This window comes from Papio anubis, chromosome 7, assembly GCF_008728515.1.
Source record: "Papio anubis isolate 15944 chromosome 7, Panubis1.0, whole genome shotgun sequence".
Taxonomy (NCBI): domain Eukaryota; kingdom Metazoa; phylum Chordata; class Mammalia; order Primates; family Cercopithecidae; genus Papio; species Papio anubis.
In genome coordinates this window covers 18,286,323-18,312,459 of record NC_044982.1, presented here as the reverse complement: position 1 = coordinate 18,312,459, position 26,137 = coordinate 18,286,323, and the positions used below count along the sequence as shown (strand labels likewise).

At 46.4% G+C, this 26,137-nt stretch overlaps 1 protein-coding gene across 4 annotated transcripts in view; it reads right to left on the bottom strand.

The window, feature by feature from the left end:
* Positions 1–26,137, bottom strand: part of KCNK10 (potassium two pore domain channel subfamily K member 10) — a 183,881-nt gene that overhangs the window by 73,045 nt on the left and 84,699 nt on the right. For 3 of the 4 annotated variants that reach the window (XM_003902139.5, XM_021941446.2, XM_003902138.5), the window contains one exon: positions 9,992–10,341. In XM_003902139.5, the coding sequence (XP_003902188.1) occupies positions 9,992–10,341 (350 nt within the window). Of the gene's footprint in view, positions 1–9,991; positions 10,342–14,837; positions 16,020–26,137 lie in introns of those variants that run through there. The other variant, XM_009212085.4, reaches the window with a different exon arrangement.

Sequence of the window (26,137 nt, the reverse complement as noted above, 5' to 3'; positions counted from 1 at the left end):
TTTGTTAAAGGGGACATAATTACAGCAAGATAACAGGAATAAATTCTAGTGTTCTATATGCAGGATGACTACAGTTAACAATAATCTTGTATAAAGTTTCAAATAGCTAGAAGGAGGATATTGAAGATTCCCAACACAAAGAAATGATAAATGTTTGAGATGATGAATATGCTAATTACCCTGATCTGATCACCATACACTGTAGGTATGGAAACATCACTATGTACCTCATAAATACATACAATTATTATATGTTATTTTTTAATTTTTTTAATGAAAAAAATAATAAACAGTGCCAAGTAATACGCAACAAACACAGTCTAAGGCCTAAATACTGAGCAAAGTATCCGAGGCTCTATTTGGAAAGCATTAAAAAAAAAAAAAGTCCTGAGCGGGCACGGTGGCTCATACCTATAATCCCAGCACTTTGGGAGGCTGAGGCAGGCAGATCACCTGAGGTCAGGAGTTTGAGACCAGCCTGGCCAACCTGGTGAAACCCTGTCTCTACTAAAAATACAAAAATTAGCTGGGGTGGTGAAGCAGGCCGGTAATCCCAGCTACTCAGGAGGCTGAGGCAGGAGAATCACTTGAATCCGGGAGGCGGAGGTTGCAGTGAGCTGAGATCACACCACTGCTCTCCAGTCTGGGCAATAGAGTGAGACGCCATCTTGGGGGTGGAAGCAGGGAATCCCAGAGAGGTCATAAAGCGAAAACCAATGGTCAAGTTCCTGTTCTCCAACATAAAGAGTCACTGGAGCAGTCGGGGAGAGAGAGAGAGAGAGAAAACCGATGGGAAGAGACCCCCCTAAAAGGCTCATGCTCCAAGCAGTTCCAGACCTAGTGCCAGCCAGGCAGATGAAAGCCCCGGGACTTTCTTCAGAGAAACTGTCACGAACTGACTGTGTCAGTTTTGTGTTGGAGAGACCCCTCTCGCTGGAGGCAAGGACTGAAGTGAGCCAAGGAAGAGGCCAGCCTTCCAGGGAGTGAAATAACCTCCTCACTCTGAAGGGATTAGACCAACCTGCTCCCAGAAACGTTCTCCAGAGAGAGAGAGGAATAGACCCCTGTCGTTTGCTCTATGGCAAGGCACTTAGAATGAAAAATCCCATGTCCTTCCGAATGGATGCCTCATCCAACCCTAAACCCACTCCTGTGAAATGCTACTCCCTTCAGCGAGGCTATGGCCAGAAGAAATGGCGGCCATGAGACCACTCGAGATCCTCTGAAGACACTCAAGATCTTAAAACATCTGGGATTGTTTCATACCCTGAAAAAAGACTGCTGCACATCATCATCCCTGCAAACCGAAGCATTCATTCTTCGCTTCCCCGTCAGTCAGTGAGGGCTCCTCATGATTTTATTCTTTGAGGATCACAAAAGATGAATGTTTTGTGGCTTTCTCCAAGACTAGTCAGTACAGAAGCTTCTAGGACAATTGCACTGGGAACGGGGAGATAAGCAATTGTGGCATGTGAGGATGTCAAAGATAAAGGCTTTCTTGGGACAGAGTGACCGCCAAATCAAATTCATGGAAACCTCAACTTCAAAACTACAAAATTACTTCAAAATTACTTTATTCTACTGCCAAAGAAATGCAAGTACTCCAGGTATAATTATCTTTTGTCTACTCAGTTCGCTTGAGAGAAGACAGACAGATGGGGGAAGGAAATAGCGTTTCCTAAATGCCAGTGACACGCCAGCCACTCTGCTAGGTTCCCTCACTCCCCACAATCATCCGAATGAGGACTGTGATCCCTTTAATATGAGGAGGAGCCTTAGGTTTAGTGTCGTTAAGGGACCAAGTCTATCTGATGTAATGTCCATGATCATTCCCTTTCTAACACACCCTTTCTTTGAAAATACAGTATTCCCCATATGGAGTGCCACAGCACCATGCCAGACAGCCCAGTTTTCTTGAATCACGTTTCCCTCTCCCTCCAGCCTTTTCCTTGGAGTAAAAGCTTTACGAAGAGGTCTACATGTCAGTGAGGGGATACTCACCATTGATGCAAGTGAGCAATATGGCACAAGGGTTCAGTTGTGTGGGCTCTGGAGTCTGGCCTCCTGGGGCTCAAATCCCAGTTTAATCGCTTATTGGCTGTCTGGACTTGGACAAGTTATTTAACTTCTTGGGATTTATTTGCTCATCCATAAAATGAGATGATGATGATAGAACCTACTTCGGACTGAGCATGGTGGCTCAAAGCTGTAATATCAGCACTTTGGGAGGCCGAGGTGGGAGGATTGCTTGAGGCCAGGAGTTTCAGACCAGCCTGAACAACACAGTGAGACCCTGTCTCTAGCAAAAAAAAAAAAAAAAATTAAAAATTAGCTGGGTCTGGTGGTATCCACCTGTAGTCCCACGAACAGACAGTGCCCATCTCACAGTGGAGAGGCCTCTGAGGACTTCAGTAACTTGCTGGAGGCAGGGACTGAAGTGAGGCAGGGAAGAAGCCAGCCTTCCAAAGAGTGAGATAACCTGCTCACTCTGAGGGGATTGGACCAACCTGCCCTCAGAAACATTCTGAGGAGGCTGAGGCAGAAGAACTGCTTGAGCCTAGGTGTTCAAGGATACAGTGAACCATGATCGCACCACTGCACTCCAGTGTGGGTGACAGAGAAAGACCCTGTTTTTAAATAAAGGAATAAAAACAGTACCTACTTTGTAGGCTTCTTGCAAGAGTTAAATGAGCTAGAGGATTCAAGTACTTAGAACAGAGTCTAGAGGAAAGTAAACAATCAGTAAGTGGTAGCTCTATTTTATTATTACACCAGCTCTGTAGGAAGTTTCCCAGTTACAATCGCCTGCACACTCCCTCACATCTCAGAGGTAAGAGTCTAGAGATGGATGCATCTTTTGTGTCCTCTATGAGCTGAACTGCTGAGCCCCAGCTCGGGTTAAGCAGCTTGCCCTAGGACATCAAACTCAGTCCTAGTGGAATTGGGATTAGCGTCATTGTCTCTTTATTCAGAAGCGTCCTTATTAAAGGGGCCTGGCCCTTCCCCTAGAAGATCCACACACCTCATTAGGGTTTAATCGCAGTCAGGCATTGGGGATTTAAGCCCTTTCACTCGGTCACACCTTGGAATCAATGGTCACTCCACTGGTCAGGTGACCTGCTCCTTTGAGGCTGCCTGAGCCCACTGGGTCCCTCAGGTTCTCTGAAACTGTGTCTCAAACCAATCAGAGAAGCAGGGGGGACAGAGATCAGTGGAGCCGGCCCTAGTGTCTACTTAATAAATGTGAGACTGAGAGTCTCCGGTAAGGCTAAGGATAAAGATGACATTCTAGATGCCCACAGTAAACCCTCTCAATGGAATAGAAACTTGCTGTGCTGAAGCCAGCTCCAGCCACAAAGACAGAGCATCATGGTGTAGGCAGCCCAGCCCAACCCTCAGGGAGTGACTTCTGTGATGGACACTCTGCACTTGAACAATAGAAATAAAATTTGTCTATTGGAAAATGTAGGGTTTGAAGCCCAAGGGGCATTTCAGACACCTTCTTCTCTTTTCCCTCAGCAGAACTCCACAATGCTCATCATTTAAGAGTTTTCTGGTTTCTTTTTTTCTTCCTTCCCTAGCAAATAAGCAGCAGCAATAACAAGAGCTCAAAGTTACTGAGCTTCTTTTGTTCAATCCTCAGAGCACCCTAACAGGTAGACACTATGATCAGAATCTCCATTTCACAGAAAAGCAGTGGAGGCCAGGGGCGACTGTGATATTTGCCCAAGTCACACAGCTCATTAAGTGGTATAGGATTTAATGCGGGGAGATTAACTCCAGGGTCTTGGGGGCTACAGGCCATGCAGGGATATGAAGCACATAGCAGGCACCCCAGAAATCTTCGCTGAATGAGGTTTGAGTAATTTTCAAGTTTTCTTTGTCAACTCTTTTAAATATAGCCTTTTCTCTATCTCTCAGCATCTCTCACCTGTGATGTTACAACATTCTAACTGGTCTTCCTTCCTCTAATTTCTCCTTCTTCCAACACAACTTCCTCATTGCTAAAAGGTTTTTTCATCAGCCAATTTCCACCTTCCAATCCTCGCTTAAAGCTTTCAGTGACTCGACATTCCACAGCATAAAGGTCCTCTAGGCACCTCCTCAGTCCAGCTCCCATGACCGCCTTCCCAGTCTCATTTCCACGTACTGTCATACTTCTCAGTTCAAGCCATTCTAACCACTTGCAATGCCTCAAATCTGGCACTGATTAGTATAACACTCTTGTCACCACAAACTTGTTAGCATTTTCCCATGGGCCACATGCCAGCCATCGGGATACCCTCCAACCATGGCCTACCCAATGAATCCCTCCCAGATTTTGTGTTTCTGTTCCAATGCATGGTGGTTCAGCTCCTGGAATATGTGGTCAGACTGCCTGGCAGTAAACTCTGGATCCTCCATTTCTAACCAGGTGACCTTAATCCATCATTTCAGCTCCTGCTGCCTCACTTCCTCATCTGTATGTGGGCACCGAAGAATAGCTGTGGGGACTGAAGGAGATAAATAACCACAAAATATCCTCTGAGCTCTATTTGCCTCACTAGGGCTCCATTTTTTTTGACATCTGTCAGATAGCTGTATTCCAACAGATTTTAATTATTGGTTTACATGCCTCTTCCTCCAGTGCTTCTCAACCTATTAGCATGTTGAACTGGATAATTCTTTGTGGGAGGAGGGTCTATGCTGTGCACTGTAGGGTGTCTAGCAGCAACCCTGGCCTCTACCTACTAGATGTCTATAGCACCTCCCCAGCTGTAACAACCAAAAATGTCTCCAGACATTGCCAAATGCCCCCTAGAGGCAAACATCCCCTCCCCGGTGGCCCCACCCCAGCCCATTAAGAACCACTGCTTGAAACTCTGAGCTCCCTGAATAATACTAAGAACAGTAGCAGCAATAGAAGCAGCAGTAATAATCCTTTTGTGAGCACTTACCATGTGCCAAGCACAGTTCAAAGCCTTTCTCATGAATTACTGCATTTAATCCTCTCAACACCCTGAGGCCACATTCTATATTCTATTGTGAAGAAACAAGAGGTGAGTCACTTGCCTAAGGTGTGTCTTCTTTTTTTTTTTCTTTCTTTTTTTCTGAGACAGAGTCTCACTCTGTTGCTAAGGCTGGAGTGCAATGGTGCGATCTCAGCTCACTGTAACCTCCGCCTCCCAGGTTCAAGTGATTCTTCTGCCTCAATCTCCTGAATAGCTGGGATTACAGGCACCTGCCACCACGCCTGGCTAATTTTTGTATTTTTAGTAGAGACAGGGTTTCACCATGTTGGTCAGGCTGGTCTCAAACTCCTGACCTCGTGATCCGCTCGCCTCAGCCTCCTACAGTGGTGGGATTACAGGCATGAGCCATAGCACCCGGCCATGTCTTCTTTCTCTCCCCAACACCCGGCATGTTACCTGATACAGCAGGAGTTCAGCAGCAATTCTGAGAACGAGTGAATGGATGGATAGATGAATGAATGACTAAATGAATGGATAAGAATGTCCCCTTCATAACAGCAACCCATCTTTCTTCACCTTTAGGGACAGTGGCCCACCACTCTCCTGTGGAGTCCGACGGTACCCCATAAAGTGGTCTTACTTGTCAGAAAATCCCTCCCCACTATGAGTCTAAGAGCTACGGCTCTTCTAGGCTATCCAGGCATTTTGAGGGCATCGTGCTGTTCTGGGTACTCTATTTTGGTTATTAATAATACGAAGTACACATTCCAGCTTGGCTTTATGAGGGGTTCACTCAATCCAGCCAAGAGACCTGACAAAATAAATACTTTCCATCTACTTTCTACCCACTGGTCACTCCTTTCAGACTTGAGTGAGATACAATAGTACTTACTATCTTTCCAGCTTAAAACACAGCACACTGAAAACCCTTCTAGATGCGAAGACAGACTATTTTTAAATACTGTGTTTCTTGTGATCACTATTTACTTTGAGTGCTGCTCAAAGGCATAAAGTGTGAGAATGCTCCCTGGTCTGTAAGAATGGACACTTTCATCCTTGTGAAGGTATCAGTGAACTGAAGGGCAAAACGTAATGATTTGGTGCAATGATTTGACACAGATTCCGCAGTTAAACCTGCTTAACTTATATTGTGAGAAAAACTAGATAAACAAAAGGATGAGTCTTTAAGTCATAATAGATGGAAATCTAAAAGCATCCCAGGTCCACGACTGATGCTCAATGTGTATAGGGAGAAGAAACAGAAATGATTCCTGTTAGGCAGCCAGGAACTCTAATGATTTATTTATTGAGACAAGGTCTCACTCTGTTTCCCAGGCTGGAGTACTATGGCACAATCATGGCTTACTGCAGCCTCGACTTGCCGGGCTCAGGTGATCCTCCCACCTCAGCCTCCCAAGTAGCTGGGACTACAGGCATGTGCAACCACACCCATCTAATTTTTGTACTTTTTTGTACAAAACGGTTTTGCCACATTGTCCAGGCTGGCCTCGAACTCTTGGACTCAAGCAATCCATCCGCCTTGGCCTCCCAAACTGCTGGGATTACCAGCATGAGCCACCACACCTGGCCATCTAATGCTTTTTGACTACTAAAATTCTGGAAAGTGTTGGATATGGTTTAGATTTATGTCCCTGCCCAAATTTCATGTTGAATTATAATCCCCAATGTTGGAGGAGGGGCATGGTGGGGGAAGATTTCCCCCTTGCTGTTCTTGTGATTGTGAGTTAGTTCTCATGAGATCTGTTTGTTTGGTTTTTTGTTTTTGTTTTTGTTTTGAGACAGAGTCATGCTCTGTCACCTAGGCTGGAGTGCAGTGGTGTGATCTTGGCTCACTGCAACCTCCATCTCCAGGGTTCAAGAGATTCTCCTGCCTCAGCCTACCTAGTAGCTGGGACCACAGGTGCACACCACCACGCCTGGCTAATTTTTGTATTTTTAGTAGAGATGGGGTTTCACCATGTTGGCCAGGCTTGTCTTGAACTCCTGACCTCAGGTGATCCGCCCACCTTGGCCTCCCAAAGTGCTGGGATTACAGGTGTGAATCACTGCTCCAGGCCAAGATACGGGTGTTTAAAAGTGTGTAGTGTGTAGCATCCCTCCCTTTACTCTCTCTTCCTCCTGCTCCAGCCATATAGGACATGCCTGCTTCCCCTTCTTCTTCTGCCATGATTTTAAGTTTTCTGAAGCTTCCCAAGCCATGCTTCCTGTACAGCCTGTGGAACTGTGCATCAATTAAACCTCTTTTCTTTATAAATTGCTCAGTCTCAGGTGGTTCTTTATAGGGAGAATGAACTAATACAGCATTCAACATAAAGCACATGTTTAAAAGAGACTGGAGCCTATTTAAACCAAGACCTCCTTAAAGGGCCTGTAGACTATTTAGATGAGAGAGTGTACAGTCAGTCCAACCTTGCTTTGACTGCCAGCTCTACCACTTTGGTGGTTGGAAAGCTCCTCTTTAAGGAAACTGATGTCTCCTCCCCTGTAAAATGGGAATCATGATATAAACTTAGAGTGTTGTTGATAAGATTAAATGAGATAATGGGTATATGATACCCAGCTCATAGCAGGTGCCTAATAAAGAGTAGCTTTTTAAATTGTTATAAAATTATCTTAAATGCACACACATGTGTGTATGTGCAAACACATTCACACAAACACACACATGCACACACCTATCTCATTTCACAGAGAAATCTTTGAGGTCAAAACAGGGCACAGGTCTTAATGGCAGCATCAGAATTAGGACCTCCATGCTCCCCGATCCTGTCCTTCATTCAGGTCTCTGAGCTCTCTCATAAAGAAAAGGGTTAAAGAATGGGAAATACAGAAATGTTGAACTAATCAACAAATGCATGGATAAGCTCACATAGGTTGTGACATCACCAGTGTTCTACAATTTACTTTGATATCTTGCTCTAAAAACATTTATCTATTGGGCAATAATTAGAGGCAAAGCAAAGCATAGGTCACACGTGGAGGTAAAGATAAGACAATGCATTCCTTTTCTTCAAGATCTTACGGCCTAAAGAAGGAAAACTCACGCATGATACTAGATTCACTTCAGATCACCTATCAGGTTATTATTACATGTCTTACAACTAATTAAAAAGGATCCTACCCCATATCACAACAATGTGTATAAGTGTAATTATACTCCTACTTAAAACTACTCCAGAATTGTTTCTTCCATTCTCTATAGCATGCTAGGCTTTAAATCTGGCACTGATTAGTACAAAAATCTCATTACCGCAAATGTGGTAGCATTTTCCCATGAAAGAAAAAAAGGGATGGGCGTGGTGACTCACACCTGTAATCCCAGCATTTTAGGAGGCCAAGGCAGGCAGATCACTTGAGCCTAGGAATTCAAGACCAGCCTGGGCAACATAGTAAAATCCTGTCTCTACAAACAAAATAAAAAATTAGCCAGGCATGGTGGCACATGCCTGTAGTCCCAGCTACTTGGGAGACTGAGGTGGAAGGATCAGTTGAGACCTCGATCAGGAAGTTGAACCTGCAATGGGCCATGATCACATCACTGCACTCCAGCGTAACTGACAGAATGAGACCCTGTCTCAAAAAAGAAAAAGAAAACAAAAGACAAAGCCATTTGGAGAACTGACTCCCTATGAAACAATTCTATGAAATGCTGCCCTTGGATTTTTAACATTTTATTTTTTTGAGAAGAATTATAGGGCATAGTTATGAAATCATATTTACTCCCAGGAAGGGAAGAATTTGTATTTCGACTTATTTAAGAGTCAAGTCATTATTAAAACTAACTGACAAGAATATGATTGCTATGAAGGTGCTAGATCATAAGTAGCATCAGAATTCCCCTACTCTGTTGGTATGGTAGGAAATAAATAAATACTAAAACAGCGCAGACTGGTGAATCCTACACTATCTTGGATTGTTGCAGCCACTAGAATTTAATGTGCATCATCCCAGAGCCAGAAGGAATGGTAAAAACTGTCTTTTCCATCCCTCCACCTTCCAAACTTTAGAGCCCCCAGAAAGATGAGACTCTCCCTCACCTCCATAAATGTCACTGCCTTCCACCAAAACCCACTCTTTGTAGGTCAGCAGGGTGTCTGGGATAGAAAGTGGAACTTCAGCCTCAGAGGCAGCCTTCCTCCTTCACGTCCAAGGTGAAGCCCTCCAACAGGGCTCTCCACCATTTCCCTTTCGTCCTCATGGGAACTGCTTTTCTTTTTGGCTTCCCGGACTTCTCAACCGTCCTGATCCAGTCCCTCGTACCGCAGCCCTGTAGATGACTCTCTGGCTTTCCTATAGCTCCTCACTGCCACAGGCCACCCCTGTAAAGCCCATACCCGTTGCCCAGAAGTGTTGCCTTGCTTCTTTAGGCTGCAGTTCAAGTTCTCTGCTTCCATTTTCCTATGAATCTTTTTTCCTTAATATCCAGGGTATGTAAAGGCCTTAGTACAGTGCCTCATACACAGTAAGTATTCAAAAACAGCAAACCTGATGATTACTACTACTGTGATCCATATTATTTCATCCCCATAAATCCACTATAACAGCTGTCTCAGGCCGCTGACAGCCTCTTCACCCACACACCTAGTGGCCTCTTCTCTACCTCATCCTCATGGACCTTGAACAGGTTAATATATTCCTGCTTATTCTAAATCTGCATATTTAAAATTCTTTCCTTCTTTGGGTTCTATCCCAGCATTCCACAGAGAGTTCAGAACCAAGGAGTTAATCAGCACACACAGGTGGGCTTGAACTTGAAAATCCAAAGTCCATTGCCCTGCTGCCGCCTCTGACCACTCATCCAAGACAAGATGCAGAACACAGACCCTCCTTCCCCCACACTGTCACATGCCTCACTATCGCTTCTTGGAGGTCTCAGCTCACATGTCACCTCCCCGGAGAGAACTTCCATGACCACCAGGAGCCTCTCAACTGAAAGCAAGACTAGAGACCCAGAAGATAAAACCAACACTGCCATCCACCCCACCAGTTGGTCTAAGGTCGACTCACCCCCTGCTCACCTGGATCAATGTCTCCAGCTCCTGGGGACTCACACAGACATGATCCCGCAGGAATTCTGCCTTCTCCAAGGCAATGGTATTCTTCTGGCTGCTCTCAAAGGGCTGCTCCAATGCCCGGAAGACAAGACCGCCAGTGACGAGGTAGACCACCACAACCACAAAGATGGCAACCACCGTCTTCCACTTCATGACGGTCTGCAAGCCCCCCTGGGAGGTGCCTTCCATCCTGGCTACCACTGTGGCTCGGGAGGAAATGGACAGGCGCGGAGTTGGAGTTGGAGCCGGAGCCGGGGGTTGCCCGTTAGTGGCACTCTTGGGCTGGCACACCGGTGCTGCTGCGGGAACAGCCACTGAGGATCAGGGTGGGGGATAAAGAAGAAGAGAGTTTGTTTATAAACAAATACAAAACATGTCAGAAACAAAGCACCGATGTCTTCTTTGAGCCAGCTTTCAAATGTGAGGATGAAACACTGGGTCACCAAGCCTGCGGTTAGGAAATGTGATCAGTTGCTAGGTACCCATTTGAGTTCTAAAAGATAAGCACCAGGAGTCCCAGTTAAAAAAATAATAATAAAGTATAAACTGAGTTTGAAATGCTTACATTTTTCTACACGGGTCTAAATTGAAAGCTGTCTCTCTGTCATTTGTAATTCACCTCCTCCCTTAGCTTCCTTGTTGAAACAATGTGTAAGAAACACAACAAATCACCAGATTTAAAAACAAACATGTTGTTGAACTTGGAGAGGAAGTAAATAGGAGAGGGCTACCCAACTACTCTATCTAAGTACCAAGGGGTGGTGATAACAAGAGCAGAGAAGAGATGAACGTCTAGAGATTTAAAAAGTCCTCTTGTCACAAAACAAAGGAAAAAAGGATGAGCTTGTTATATCTTAATAGAAGATGTGACTTAGGCATAATCACTCCTGATCTACTAGTAATAGAATTTTTCTTCTATTGTTTTCCAATAAGATGTCATTGGAAAGAAAATGTTTCCTGGTTTTTGAAGCACATAGAATTCTCTAAGGTCCCTGTTCTCGGTAGGGTAATTTCATTACTTTGGAAATAAATAGGGTCAGCTGGAGGCTTTTCTGCGATGCCAGGAAGTTTGGGGTTGTGACGCACACGCAATGCTATCAGGCGTCACAGAAATGTCTCGTGCAACAATGAACGGCCATCGTACTTCGGTGTTTTTCTCCCTTTATTATTCCAATTCTTATTATAGTCTCTGTCATGGTGCAGGCTGGCTGTTGTGTAAAGAAGGTATTAGGAGATGATAAACCTAATTACCTAAGTGGGGTAAAGAGTCCCACTCCAGCGGGGAGTTGAACTGATCAATCACTGTTGGAAAAGTCAAAACGCAGGCCATGTTACTCCCCGTTCAAATCACCTGGCTGTAAGGGTGGTGGCTTAGAAGAATCTAAGTTTGTAAACATCTGCCTCTCCTCCTAGGCCCTTGGAATCAGTTTCTCTCTTTGGAAACCGAGCTGAACGTCCGTCTTTTATGGCATATGATCCAATCCAATAAAATCACTCCATGTTAAATTTCCCTCAGATTTACGCAAACGCAAAATTGTCTGGAATCTTAATTGAAAGAGCTATACGTTAGAATCAACAACCTGGGCATTATGTTCTTGCTAACCTTTCCCTAAAGACGCTGCATTCACTTTCCCCCTTGCTCCTGTTGATGCCGAGAAGGTGAGCCTTGCCTTGGGTGGCTTTCTTTTACCACTGCCCACATCTCCATTCATTCTGCCTCCTCACTGTATTTCATCCTTTGGGTCTTCCCCCACCCCTGTGGCCAGCAGCCTCATCCTGCCCACCGTCACATCTTGCCTGGACCAGCCCAGCAGCCTCCCAAGGGGCCTCCTTGCTTCCATGTGTATCTCGTTTCTGACCCAGAAATCTCAGATTAAATATCACTTCTGGGAGCACCTTCTCTCTTCCTGCCTTGGAGGCAGGTAGAATAATGGCCCACAAAGAGGTCCACATCCTAATCCCCAAGACATAGATGGATGTTATCTTACATGGCAAAAGGGACTTTGCAGATGTGATTAAGAATGTTGAGATGGGGGATGACCTTGGATTACATGGTTGGGCTCAATATAATGACAAGAGTTCTTATAAGAAGGAAGCAGGAGGACACGAGAGAGAGGGGATATGAGGACAGAAGCACAGGTTGGAGTGATGCAGCCTTGAGTCCAGAAATGTGGTCCTTCTAGAAGCTGGAAAAGGCAAGGGAAGGATCCTCCCCTAGAGCCTCCTGAAGGAACCTATACTGCTTACCCTTTGATTTTGGCCAAGTGAGGCTGATTTTGAACTTCTGACTTCCAGAACCATACAATCATAAATTAGTGTTGCTTTAAGCCACTATATGTGTGGCAATTTGCTATGGAAGCCCCAGGAAACTAATCTGCCCTCCATTAGTTCACGTGTCCTGATATGGTTTGGCTGTGTCCCCACCCAAATCGCACCTTAAATTATATTCCCATAATCCCTACATGTGGGGGGAGTGACCCAGTAGGAGGTAATTGAAGCATGGAGGCGGGCTTTTCCCCATGCTGTTCTCATGATAGTGAATAAGCCTCACAAGATCTGATGGTTTTATAAAGGTGAGTTCCCTTGCACATGCTCTCTTGCCTGCTGCCATGTAAGATGTGACTTTGCTCCTCATTTACCCTCCACCATGATTGTGAGGCTTCCCCAGCCATATGAACTGTGAGTCCATTAAACCTCTTTCCTTTATAAATTACCCAGTCTTGGATATGTCTTTATTATCAGCAGGAGAACACACTAATACTTCTCCCTTGCCCAGCACTCACTGTGCTGTGCTAATAGAGCCTGTACCCTTGTCCAGCACTCCCATTAGACAGAAAGCTCCATGAGGGCAGGCACCCTGTCTACCCCTCACCTCTGCACCCCTAGTGTTTTGCACAGTGCCTGGCACATGGTGCGTAGACAATCAATGATGGTGGAATAAGTGAATGAAGGGTGAAAGGAATGCTGGCACATCCAAACCACACAGACAACGTGGATGAGCAGCGTCAAATGGCAAACAGTTTGGCACTCCAGCAATACTGAAAGCAGGTCCTGAAACACAGCAGTGCTCCGTTCACACCTCCACACCTTTGCAGGTGTTGTCCTCTCAGCCAGTTACCCCTTCCCCACCCTCATCTGCCTGGAAAACTCCCATCCTCTTCAGTCTCAGCCAAAAGCCACCTCCTCTATGAAGTCGTCCTGGGCTCTTCCAGGCAGGCTCAGCGTGCTGGTCTTCCCCACTAGCCTACCGGCTTCTTGGAGTCAGAAAATTCATCTTTTAATCATTGGATCTCAATTTCTTGGCATAGTGCCTGGCATAGAGCAAATGTTGTTTTCTGGTGGTGGTGATAATTCCTTCACACAAAAGCCCCATCGGAATCACCAGCACTCTCAAAAACAAACATTCATGCGGCCGGATGTGGTGGCTCACGCCTGTAATCCCAGCACTTTGGGAGGCCGAGGCGGGCAGATCACGAGGTCAGGAGATCAAGACCATCCTGGCTAACACGGTGAAACCCTGTTTCTACTAAAAATACAAAAAATTAGCTGGGCGTGGTGGGGGGCGCCTGTAGTCCCAGCTACTCGGAAGCTGAGGCAGGAGAATGGCGTGAACCTGGGAGGCGGAGCTTGCAGTGAGCTGAGGTCGCGCCACTGCACTCCAGCCTGGGCGACAAGTAAGACTCTGTCTCAAAAACAAACAAACAAACAAATAAATAAATACATTTATTTAATGCTGAATGGGCACAAAGGGGTGTGGTATGGTTGGGATAAGGCACAGTCCCTCCCAGCCTCAGGGGCTTGCCAGTCAGCTTAAGGAATGTGCTCCACAGCACCAGGTAACCAACATTAGCCGAAAGCTTCATCAGCCGATATGCAATGGCATAAGCATGGAGGTGAGTGGAGGCTGGTCTCCTCCACTGGCCTGCATCATGGATGCTTCCCAAGCTTCTAGCATCCCTGAAGCTGGGCAGAATTGGGGTTGAGAAAGGTCTCTTCAGGCCAGGTCCTGGTGCCAGTTTGCTAAAAGACTGTTCATGAGGGCAGAGTCTGAACAGAATCCACCCATTCCTGAGCTTCCAAAACATCAGAGCAAAAACCAGAGTTTTAGTCCCAAACTCACCAGTGACTGCATGACCTCGAAACCGTCACTTAGTTTCTCTGTTTGCTTACTGTGACACGTGAATAATAGCAACCACCTTTTTTTCTAAACATCCACAGGGTTCTCAGGAAAGCAAATGAGGAGCCCTGGTCTACTGGCTGGAGTATATTTGTAGATATCAAGAGTACAGGCAGAGATCTCAGAATATTACAAAATCTTTTGTGCATTTCACTAAAGATCGAGTTGGTTGTTTTGGCAAAGAAGACTGCACATCTCAATGGCTAGAAACGGATCTGGATTGTGCTTAAGTTGGATAAATTTTTTTCTTTTCCTTCCTTTTTTTTTTTTTTTGAGATGGAGTCTTGCTCTGTCACCCAGGCTGGAGTGCAGTGGTGGCATGATCTCGGCTCATTGCAACCTCCACCTCCCAGGTTCAAGCTACTCTCGTGCCTCAGCCTCTCAAGTAGCTGGGACTACAGGTGTGCACCACCACGCCCAGCTGATTTTTGTATTTTTAGTAGAGACGGGGTTTCATCATGCTGGCCAGGCTGATCTTGAACTCCTGACCTCAAAGAGTGATCTGCCTGCCTCAGCCTCCCAAAGTGCTGGGATTACAGATGTGAGCCACTGCACCCAGCCAAGTTGGATACATTTTTAAATGGTATTTTCATTAATCCATTTCTTCTCCTTAGAAGCCATAGTTGTTCTCACCCTAATACGAAGTTGTCTTGTGACCTGGAATGAACCACTGGAGGTCTCTGTGCCTGGAACCAACAAAGAAGCAAATTTGGCCAGATGGTGATGAGGATGGTGATGAGGATGGTGGTGAAGGTGACAGGAGCCCTGATGGCCTACTGGGCACTTACTCATGCTGTCACTCTGACAAACATTCCGCTTCCATCACTGCATTCGGTCCTCACTACAAGGAATTATCACATTGCATGAGTCCAGGTAGGTCCCCCCAGAAGCAGATGCCAAGAAGGGATTAAATGTGCATGAATTTGATTAGGGGGAATGCATGTGTGAGAGAAAATGAGAGGGAGCTGGGGAGGCTAGAGCAGCCACTAGATTCTATGTAAGTCTGACCCCTGGAAAAAGAAGGAAAGAAGGAAGGAGGAGGTAAGCATCTTCCACCCTAAGGAAGTTTAGCAAGCCCATCAAGGAGTTCTCAAGCTGAAGTCAGCTGTCTGAGCAGTCCTGCGTCTCCCAGAAACAATCCTACCATGGTATCCTTGCTGAGCACAGACACTGGCTGGCAGGAGACTGGAACAATGTATCCGCGGTGCAAGCCCAGCCGTGGACTTCAGGGCAGCAGCCAGGGCCCTGATCACCGACACTCCCTCCAGTTAGAGGCCTGTAGGTGCATGCTCATGCCCAACACAGCCCCACTTCACAGACAAAGAAACTGAGACCCAGACAGGTTCAATGGCTAAGTCAAGGTTAAGCGGCCCAAAAGAGAGAAGCCAGATTAAGAAGGGAATCATCTGACTTCGAAGTCAGTTCTGCAGAGTGCAGGCACAGGAAGAGGAAACACAGCAATTCCAGGGGGAAAGGGCCCTTTTATCCCCAAAAATAGGAATGACATTTGTTTCAAACAGGCATAAAAATATTTTCCAGTCTACGAGATTGACTACTTCAGTTTCTGAATGGCGGCGGAGCTCTTTCCTTCACAACGTATCAATAATGAATGGAACTATAAAGTAATGGACTATCACACTTCACAGCTCCAACAGAAGACTACTGGGCAGCAAAAGTGCCGCCAAGAAGTGATGAGAAAGGAAATGTTGAAAGATAACATCCTTTCTGCTAGTTTTCATTTTAAAATGTTTCCTCGAGAATATCTGCCTGGCTGGGCGCAGTGGCTCACGCCTGTAATCTCAGCACTTTGGGAGGCTGGGAGTTCGAGACCAACCTGGCCAACATGATGAAGCCCCGGCTCTACTAAAAATACAAAAATTAGCCGGGCATGGTGATGTGCACCTGTAGTCCCAGCTACTTGGGAGGCTGAGGCAGAAGAATCACTTGAACCAGGAAGGTGGAGGTTGCAGTGAACCGAGATCGTGCCATTGCACTCCAGCCTGGGTGACAAGAGTGAAATTCTGTCTCAAAAAGAAAAAAAAAAAAAGAATATCGGCACATATTTCATTTTCATCTAGATGTGGGTTATACGGAAGGGCACATGTAGAAATCGGCTTTTTCATGGTTGAACAAGCTCTTAATAAGTTTACATTACTCAGGCTTTCTCAGGCCCCACAGATATTACTGCACCATCCATTCATTCGTTCAATCAACAAACAACTGAGTTTGCCTGGCACTGCGTTTGGCACTGGAGCTACATAAATTAATAAGACACATCCTGCCTTCAGAGTTAGTGGAAGAATTAACAAAGATCTTACACATGCAGGAAGCTGTTTCTGTTTTGCTTTGTTTTGTTTGAGACAGGGTCTTGCTCTGTCGCTCAGGCTGCAGTGCAGTGGCACAATTATAGCTCACTGTAACCTCAAACTCCTGGGCTCGAGCTATCCTCCCACCTCAGCCTCCCTAGTAGCTAGGACCACAGATATATGCCACCATGCCCAGCTACTTTTTTAATATTTTGTAGAGATGGGGTCTCACTACATTGTCCAGGCTGGTCTCAAACTCCTGTCCTCAAGAAACCTGCTGGCATCGACCTCCTAAAGTGCTGGGATTACAAGTGTGAGTCACTGCACCCAGTCAGTGAACCTGCTTTTATCTTCACCAAACCTTCTGTACAAGGCAATGATCATTAGCTGCCCCCACTGACAGATGAGGAAACTACGGGCCAGAGAAGTGACACTGAGCAACCTATGACAAGCTAACAAGCAGCGGCATCCTTGAATCCGTCTTCAGACACCTAACCCGAGTGCCTCCACTCCTCCACGTCACCTGAAACAAATGGCATTCCAAGGGTTCAGAGTCTCTTGGAAACCTGAAATGCAGCTGCCTCAGTGCCATTGTCACACAGCAGCACGACTCTGCCTACTGACCCAGGCGAAGTGCGACTGTGACCGCAGACTCCCTGGCGAGAGGGAAAGGACACCCTCCTTTCACCTGCCCCTGCCCCACAGCCGACCTCCCACCCCTCCTCCAGGTCTGGAATCATTCCAGGGCCACCTGCACTGATGGCTCAGAGCTTCCGAAGAGTCCCAGGTTACAGCTCAGCCTGGAGAGGCACAGGCAGCCTTCAGGCTGCTGGGGAGGGAGGGTGTTAGGAAGAGGGCAGGAAAGATGAGGAGCGCAGGAGTCCACCTCGGGTGCTCCACCCACACCAGCCTCCAGCTGTCCCAGCAGCTCTTACAGCAGAGTCTTTGCTGCCTTTGATTCCAGATACCCCAATAACCAAATCACGTTTTCCCTGTTTCCACGGGACAGCCCTACCTTAAAGGCGATCAAGCTGATCCCGGTAAGAATGGCAGTAACACTAAGTCTGTATGCACTAAGTGAGCAAGGCATGGTCCCAAAACGCCACCCGAGGAGAGGCTCTCCCTTTGGGTGAAGCATTGCTCCCTGCTCTCTTCGAAACGTCAGGCTGCACTTCCAGATGAAAGAGATCAAGCTGTGATGAAATGACTGAGACCCTATGGAGCCACAAGAAGAGGAAACAAGGCAGCCTGGGGGGAAGAGGGAGCTAGAACTGCCTGCCACCTCATCTCACATCTGTCCTTTCCTGTCCCCTTAGTCCAGACCCCCATCTTCTCTCACCTGAATCATTGTGACAGCCTTCAGTCCTGTCCCCCTTAAATCCGTCCTCCACATCCCAGCCACATACATGGACTGTTGCTCTCTCAGGTGTCAATGTGATCACCCGGATCCCTGCTAACGATCCTCTGAAGGTACCACCAAGATTCAGAGCAAAGTGCAGGCTCCATGCCCTGCTCCCCGACTCTCCCTTCCAGGACCTGGCTCCTGCCTATCTCCCGGCCTCACCCACTGCCACGCCCCCACAAGCAACCTTTGCCCCAACAAAACCCAGCAGCACCCAGACCTGCTCACACCTGTCCCAGAGAAACAGGTCTTGATTCCCAGATTATTTTCACCTCTTGACTCTTTTTTTTTTTCGGTCAATTCCTTCGCAAACATCAAAACCCACCTCACATGCCCCCACCTCCAAGCTGACTGCTCATCCCCCAACATTATATTATAAGATGCCCTTCCTTTGTGTCTCAATGCAAAGTTTAGTAGAGAACCTACAACTAGGAGACCCCCGGTTACAGTTTGTTCCATTCCTGAATTTGCTCATTCATCCATTCTTCCATTTGCTTTGGGCCAGCATTTATGATACCAAGTTCACACACCTGCCCAACAAAAACTTTGACTGCAGAGTTAATCCTGCATATGGAAGCACTCCGGGCACTATTGTGGTTTTTTCCCCAAGCAGAAATCCAGAGTCGAGGTTTTAAAGTTCTCAAAAAGCAAACAGTTCAAGGCGAGTTCTTCATGGTTTGTACAAGTGCTAGAGTGGACAGACAGGAGACAGGGCAGTATTCTACTTCACTGGGCTCCAAACATTCAGTTCTGGCCTTTCTTGTTCTCTTCATGAAGAGCTACAAGCCTCTCTTTCACACAGGGGTACAAAATACTTGTTAGATTTTAAAAATTCTATTGAACGGCATGAGTCACACTTGGTGAGTCCCCTCTTTGGTGGAAGACAGGCAGAATTTACCCTGAGTCTGCCTTCCTAGGGTCCCTCTGACTAGGGCCAAACTGCAAAAACTGGGATTTGAGGACCCAAAAGTCTAAAGGGCTTTTCTTTCACCCCACAAGCTGGGGAGAGAACAAGCGGTTCACATGAGACTTAAAGGAGCAGTGACTTCCTTCTCTGGACTTGTAAGCTCGACAGTTTCCTCTGATCTTTCCCCAAATCTCTTCTTGTATTTATAAACCAAAGGCGCAGGAAAAAAAAGTCAGAAGCCTCTCCACCAGCAGACAGGGCCCAGAGAATAAGGTTATCAGGGTTAGAGGAAGAAGGGGGAAGGTTGGACTTCAACAGTCACCCAGCTTATCCCTACCATAGGTTTACCTTCCAAGATGGCCCCACCCTCACAGGAAACACTGGGCAGGGCTCCTAAAAGACAGTCCTCTCTCCAAGCCTCCTTCCTCCTCCCTGGAAAGGGACAGAAGCAGGAGCACTATTGGGAAGATTTAACATAAAATGTAGGGCATGTTGCTCAATGCCTTGTTCAAAGCAAGTCCTCAATCAACGTGAACTGTCCATATTATTAGGAGGTGAAGAAAACGATGTGATCTATGCAAGCAAATGCAACAAAGCATGCAGATGCTGTGCTTGACAGAGGTGTGGGGGACAGAAAGACATGAAGAGGGAGTGTCAATGCCACCGAAGAGGAGACGAGAATGCAAAGACAAGGTGCCTACTGGTGTGGAAAGGGCATTAGGTGTCTGCGAGAGGGCAGAGGAGGTGGAGAGGAAGGCAGAACAGCAAGAGGGGGCAACAGATACAAAGACACTCAGCCACGAATCAGCCTGGGGCATTTGGGAAATTACACCAGGTCTGCGTGTCAGGACTAGAGGGTGTGAAGATGGCTACACCAAAATAAAGCTGCAAAGACAAGCAGAGGAGAGAGTGTGGCTCTTGTTGGTCTTATTAATGAACATGGGAAGCCATCAAGGTTAACACAGGGAGAAGAGCCATGGGGTAAGGCCTGGGTTTAGCAAGCTGACTCTGGCAGCAGTGTGTAAAAGACATGGAGGAAGTGAGAGATCGTCTGTGGGGGGTGTGGGTAGGAGTTTACTGGAATGTATTATGAGGCCTCAACTCAGGCAGCAGCAGAGGAGGAGTCAGAGACAAGGGGTGTTAAGGAAGTAAAATGTGCAGGTCCTAGTGATGGATGCAAAGGAAGAAGGAGGCGTCTGATATGACTCTTAGAAGCTTATAAGAGTATTGTGCTTTCCAAGACAGAAGATGCAGGAGAGTTAGGTTTCCAGTTCTTGTAGCCCATGCAGGTGGAGCTACCCAGTTAACATGAGGCATAAGGGACCAGAACTCAGGGGAATAATCTAGCTGAATCCCTAGATTTAAGAGTGATGAGTATGTAAGTGGTACTGAAGCCACAGGACTGGATGAAGTGGTCCGGAGGGAGATGTAAAATGAGAAGAGAGTAAAAGATGATGCTCAAGGGAGCAACATTTAAGGGACAGCAAATGGAGGGGGATGCATGACAGAGAAAGAAAAACTAGAGAGGAAAAGGGGAGAACCGGGCTGGGCGTCAGCATCAGAGATGGCAGATCTTATCCTAGCACCATTCACAAGGCCTCACTCACAGGAAGTCTCAGTGTGTGCCTGATGACTTCAGTACTATATCAGAGCAGCATTTTGCTGTTTTTTTTTTTTTTTTTTTTTACCACTTTCTCTCTCTTGCTGCCAGGAAACCCTGCTCAGCAGCATCCCTGTTCCAGAACTTCTGAGCATTTTTGGTTGCTCCTAGTAGCAGGTGGGATGTCTTTATTGTTCCGATAAAATGAACTCTCACCCTCCGACCCACAGCACAAATTGCCCAGGACCAGAGCTATTCCTTGTGTGTGCTGAGCTGCTCAGAGGAGCCCAGGCATATCCCACTGGACCACCATGTTTGGGGATTAGAGCTGCCTACCTCTTGATTCTCCCAATAGACTCTGACTCCGCCATGTTGCGAGATGGACTCCTTTATCCTGCCTCCACGATCAAGGCCCTAAAGATGCACACAGCCACAGCTGGGGGTCCTTGTGTCTTCTTCCAAAATGCTTCCTGAATATCATATTCTGTCTCTTGCCCTAAGTTTTTTCCTCCACAATTTAAATTAACTAGTGCGCTTTATACAGGAAAGAACTTTTTCCTCCTCTTGGGATTAAAAATAATATAAGCAGTCATAATTCTCAAAATATCTCCTTTCCCTGGGGCCAAGGGTTTTAAATCCTATTGTCAGCACCATTCCTTCCAGATGTCTTTCCCAAGTGTCTTGTCAAAAGCAGTTCTCTCTCCTCACCGGCTCCTGGAGGGGTCTCCTCATCCCCCCACCCCACCCCAGGCTCCACTCAGCAGCCAGGTGAGCCTTCTGAAATTCCCAGCGTGCACCTGTTAAAACCGCACAAGCACCGCACCGCACAAGCACCGCCATGGTTCTTTCCCTGGCCTCCAGTGTCCCGTGTGCTCAGGGCTCATCTCACTTCTCCAGCCCTCCCCTCTTCCTCCACACACTCTTCTCCCGCTCCAGCAAACTCCTTCAGTATCTGCAGTCACAAGCAAACAGATCATAAGTAGTTATACTGTGGATCTACAGATCCTCAGTAGAAAGCAAAACTGAAAAGTATTTTTTGACCTATTAGAAAGATCCTTTCCAGACCAGCCTGCCAACTGCCGAAACCCTGTCTCTACTAAAAATACAAAAATTAGCCAGGTATGGTGGTGCACACTGTAATCCCAGCCACTCTGGGGCTAAGGCAGGAGAACTGGGAGGTGGAGGTTGCAGTGAGTCAACATTGCACCACTGCACTTTAGCCTGGGTGACAGATTGAGACTCTATCTTAAAAAAAAAAAAAATAGATCTTATGGCTCAAGTCCATAACATGTCCTATTGTGTAATTCCCTAACTTTAGGAAATCTGTTCACTGTGTCCCACCCAATAATGGTGATAACAAGTAGCTAGAGGTACTTCGATTAATTCCATATTTATCAGGTCATAAAATACATGGAAGTGACAATGGTTTAGAATGATGAAAAGGCGGGGCATCTACAAACTTGATGTGTCATTGATTTGTTTACTCAACCAATGCATGCCCACTGTGGGCCAGGAGTACTACCAATCTCCACACCCCACATCCAGACTGCCTCCACCGGGTCTGAAGGGACCAATTCTGGGAAGTGTGAGTGAGGTCAGTGAGGTCACTTGATGGAGCTTTGATCTTTGATCTCTCCTCTGCTCTCAGCCTCCTCCCCTCTGATCCATCCTTCCCCTCACCCCTACCACGAACCATTCCAGAGATGCCTCAGGGGCCCCTGCTGAAGATCTGAAGACTCCTGCACGTCCCCAGTCTCTTCAGGGTCCCTTCCTGCGCCTTTTCTCCTGATACCTGGGCTTTCCCTGAGGACCCTGTGCTCTGAGTGTGACTCTGAGGTAGGGACTGTTCAGTCTCCCTCACTCACAACATCAGGGTCACACTGTCCTGGAAAACCAATACCCCACATTCTTGTGTCAAACCCGCAGTTCCTTTGAGAGCCCAGCCCTCTGGCTCCTTCACTTCCCACTCTTCCCCATGGCCATCAGTGGTAGACCTGGCTACTCCCTCGGTTTCCTGCAGCCTTCTCTCTGGGTCCTGTTTCCCTCCTAAGTGACTTCAGCATCCCACACACAACCCAGTCAAGACCCAAGCCTCCCATTTCCTTGAATTTATCACCATTGCCATCATCTCCATTCCATCTCAACCACTGACTCAGGTATCCCAGAAGCAGATCCTGGATGAGAATTTGTTTGTGAGTTATTTATTTAAGAGATGCTTCCAGAGAAACCATGAAGGAGTGGGTGATACAAACTACTAGGATGGCCAGGCGCAGTGGTTCGTGCTTGTCATCCCAGCACTTTGTGAGACCGAGGCAGGGGATCACCTGAGATCAGGAGTTTGAGACCAGCCTGGCCAACATGGTGAAATCCCAGTTCTACTAAAAATACAAAAAAAAAAAAAAAAAAAAGCCAGGCACAGTGGTGCATGCTTGTAATCCCAACTACTTGGGAGACTGAGGCTGGAGAATGGCTTGAACCTAGGAGGTGGAGGTTGGAGTGAGCTGAGATTGTGCCACTGCACTCCAGCCTGGGTGACAGAGGGAGAGTCCATCCTCCATCTCCAAAAAAAAAAAAAAAACCTCTAGAAACATCCTGAAAACAGGCTCCAGTAGACCAAGGAGAGTTCTCTGAAAAAGGCTGTAGGTACAGGCCAGAAAGAGAGAAGCGCCAAGAAGCTAGAGGACAGGTGCGCAGAACAAAACGGATCTGGGTGACCTTGGCACAGCTCCAACAGCTCCACTACAGCTGAGTCTCCCTATGGCCACACCCTAAGCCTTATTATCACAAGAACTGTCTCAGAAATACTCAGAAATAGTTGAAGCTATGACTACTATGGTCTGAATTTTTGTGTCCCCCAAAATTCACACACTGAAACCTAACCCCCAATGTGATAGGATTAGGAGGTGGAGGCTTTTGGGGGTGATTAGATGGTGAGGGCTGAGCCCTCATGAATTGGATTCATGTCCTTATAAAAGAGAACCCAGAGAGATCTCTTGGTCCTTCCACCAAGTGAGGACACAGAAGCAAGACAGCTGTCTGTCAACCAGGCAGCAGATCCTTACCAGACACTGAGTCTGCCTTGATATCTTGAACTTCCCAGCCTCCAGAACCATGAGAAATAAATTTCTGTTGTGCAAAAGCTACTCACTCTATGGTATTTCATTATAGCAGCCCTAAGGCACACTAAGACATTGACTAGAGCATCCTCTCTTTCCAGCTTGCTACCCTCATTGCTCCCACATCATGCCCTGCCTCTACTTTCTCCTGTCATCCTACCCTCCCTGTGTTCTCTTTCTCTTCTCCACCCGGCTTGGATCCCATATTCAACACTGCTCTTTAGCTAACAGACTCAACTTCCTCCTCTTTTGTCTTTTCCTGGAGCTACCTGGAAATATCCCTGTATAATATTCCTTCTCTCCGCTCAGAGTCACAAGCTGCTGAACACTGCTACAGAAACCAGGCAGCCTCACGGGTCGCTATCACTCTCAGTCCACCACTTCCTTCTTCAAATGGCCCTTGATGCCCCATGGTAGTCCTGCCCTCTTTCCCTGCTCAGCAACAGGTGTCATGATAAATGTCATGAAGACATCCAGGGGTACCTCCCTGTAAACGAACCTGAGATCGTATACAGAAATCCTACTCTACAAGATAGATGTGTACTTTGCAAAAGGCTTTTCCACTGAAAGCATTTAAACAGCACAGTCTGTGTGCATCAAAAGTGAGGTATCATATGTATATTTTTTAAACCATTTCTGTAGAATGAGGTGTGCCCTCACTGTTGCCTTTCCCCAGGTCACTTACATGGAGGCTCCACACCCCAACACACTGTGCTTTGCAAGCAGCCTCAGCCATCTCCATTTGTCAATGTAGCTGCTCAGTGCTCTTGGTTCATTTCAAAGTCACCAAAACCTCCTACACAAAACTTAAATGGAAAAAAAAAAAACAAAACAAAACAAAAAAAAACATTTGGCTGGTTCTTCCTTCACTGTGCCTACTAAGTCAAAAAAAAAAAAAAATAAACAAGATCCATCAAAGGGAGAAAACAGTTTGTACAAAATACCCTACCAAACAGCTTTGCATTTCAGCATCACCCTCTGAGTAATTTCCTCTGAAGTGGTTCCTCTAATGCATATCAGTGCTGCTGACATCAGCAACATTTCTGTGATTTACTGCAAATGTGTCTATCAGAGGCTGGGAGTGGGCGCAGGTTAGAGGAAGAGAGAAATCTAAAAGGGAAAAGGATACCCACATTATTCCTCATGGGGCTAGGGAGACAGCAATGTAGAAAACCTACAAATCCATTCATGTGAAGACTGGGAAGTGTTTTTGAAATATTTATAACTCTGATTAGTGAAGTCTTCAAGGAATCAACAGACTTACTTAAAAATTGGGGAAGTCAATTCTCTTCAATAAAACAGCTCAGTGTCTTCCCAGTAACACCCAGGTTTGGGAAATAAAATGTGGCCAAAGGAAGGCAAGAGTCAGTGCTGCCAGAGAAATCTACAGCTGAATCAACATTCTGAGGAATTTTCCATACCAGAGAGCTACTGAGCATAGGCTGAACCTGCCAGCTAGACCAACACCTCACTCCACTCCCCAAAATACCTTTTCTCATTAGCAATTTCTCCTGCTAGAGGGTAAGTTCCTCTAGATGCCCCTTGAAGCTGGACCTTTTCATCTCTAAATTTTCCATGGTCCCAGTCCCAGTGCACAGTGTATAAAAAGAGCTCAATTAATGTTCATGGCATGAATTCAACAAAGGTTTGCTGAGGGCCTATTGTGCTTCAGGCACCGGGGCACCAAGGTAATGAGCAGAATCCCTGCTGTCCAGGAATGGATGAATTGGGTGTGGGCAAGAGCCGGCAGTACCTTCACCTCCACCCCTGTGGAATTCAGAAGAGGCCCAGCACTCAGGCGCTAGAGAAGGCACCCAAAATCTCAGAGAGCAAACAGACCCTTACATGGATCATATAGAAGTCTGCCAAGCTGCTATCCTGGTACAGAAGTTGGCTTCAGCATCATTTTCAAGGATTAATCCCGTCTTCCCCATATGAGAAGTGTCCCTTCATCCTAGACCCTCGGAACCAAATCCGTTACCAAAGCAGAGTCTCTATGTGATGGGTTAGTCACAATTAAGCAGTCCCTGTAAACATATTTCCATGCAAGGAACTCCCCAGTTATAAAATCACGGGACACTATTCAAAAATCTAAGACAAATTGGATATTGAATGCTGGCACACAGTAGAGTTCCCTAAATTAATGTGGAATGAAGGTACCACATGCAAGCTTGCCATGTGAGTGAATGCTAAGTGTTGATGCAAGATCTTCGTAAACAGCAAAGCTTGCGGGAAAACACAAGAGAAAAACCATTTTCCTAGATAGTTCAATCTAACCTTTGGGTTCAGGTGTCAGTCAAGGAACAGAATCTTCAGCCAAGGAACAGAATTTAATTCATTAATGTACTTTGGATTCAACCCATACTTAATTGTTTGGAAATTGCCTCTGAAGAGGTCACTGGAAACAGTTTTGTGGTTATGTTTCCTCCACCTCACAGAAAGGAGGAGAAACAAAGGCATAAAAACTGACATAACCGATTAAAGTAGCAGATGATCAGCCTGGCTGTCTTGGAATTTGTGGGCATGTCTAAGAGTTCTCTGCCATTAGGAGATTTTTAATGGCCCCTCAGAAACCAGTTGCACTTGGGCTGCCATGAGAGGT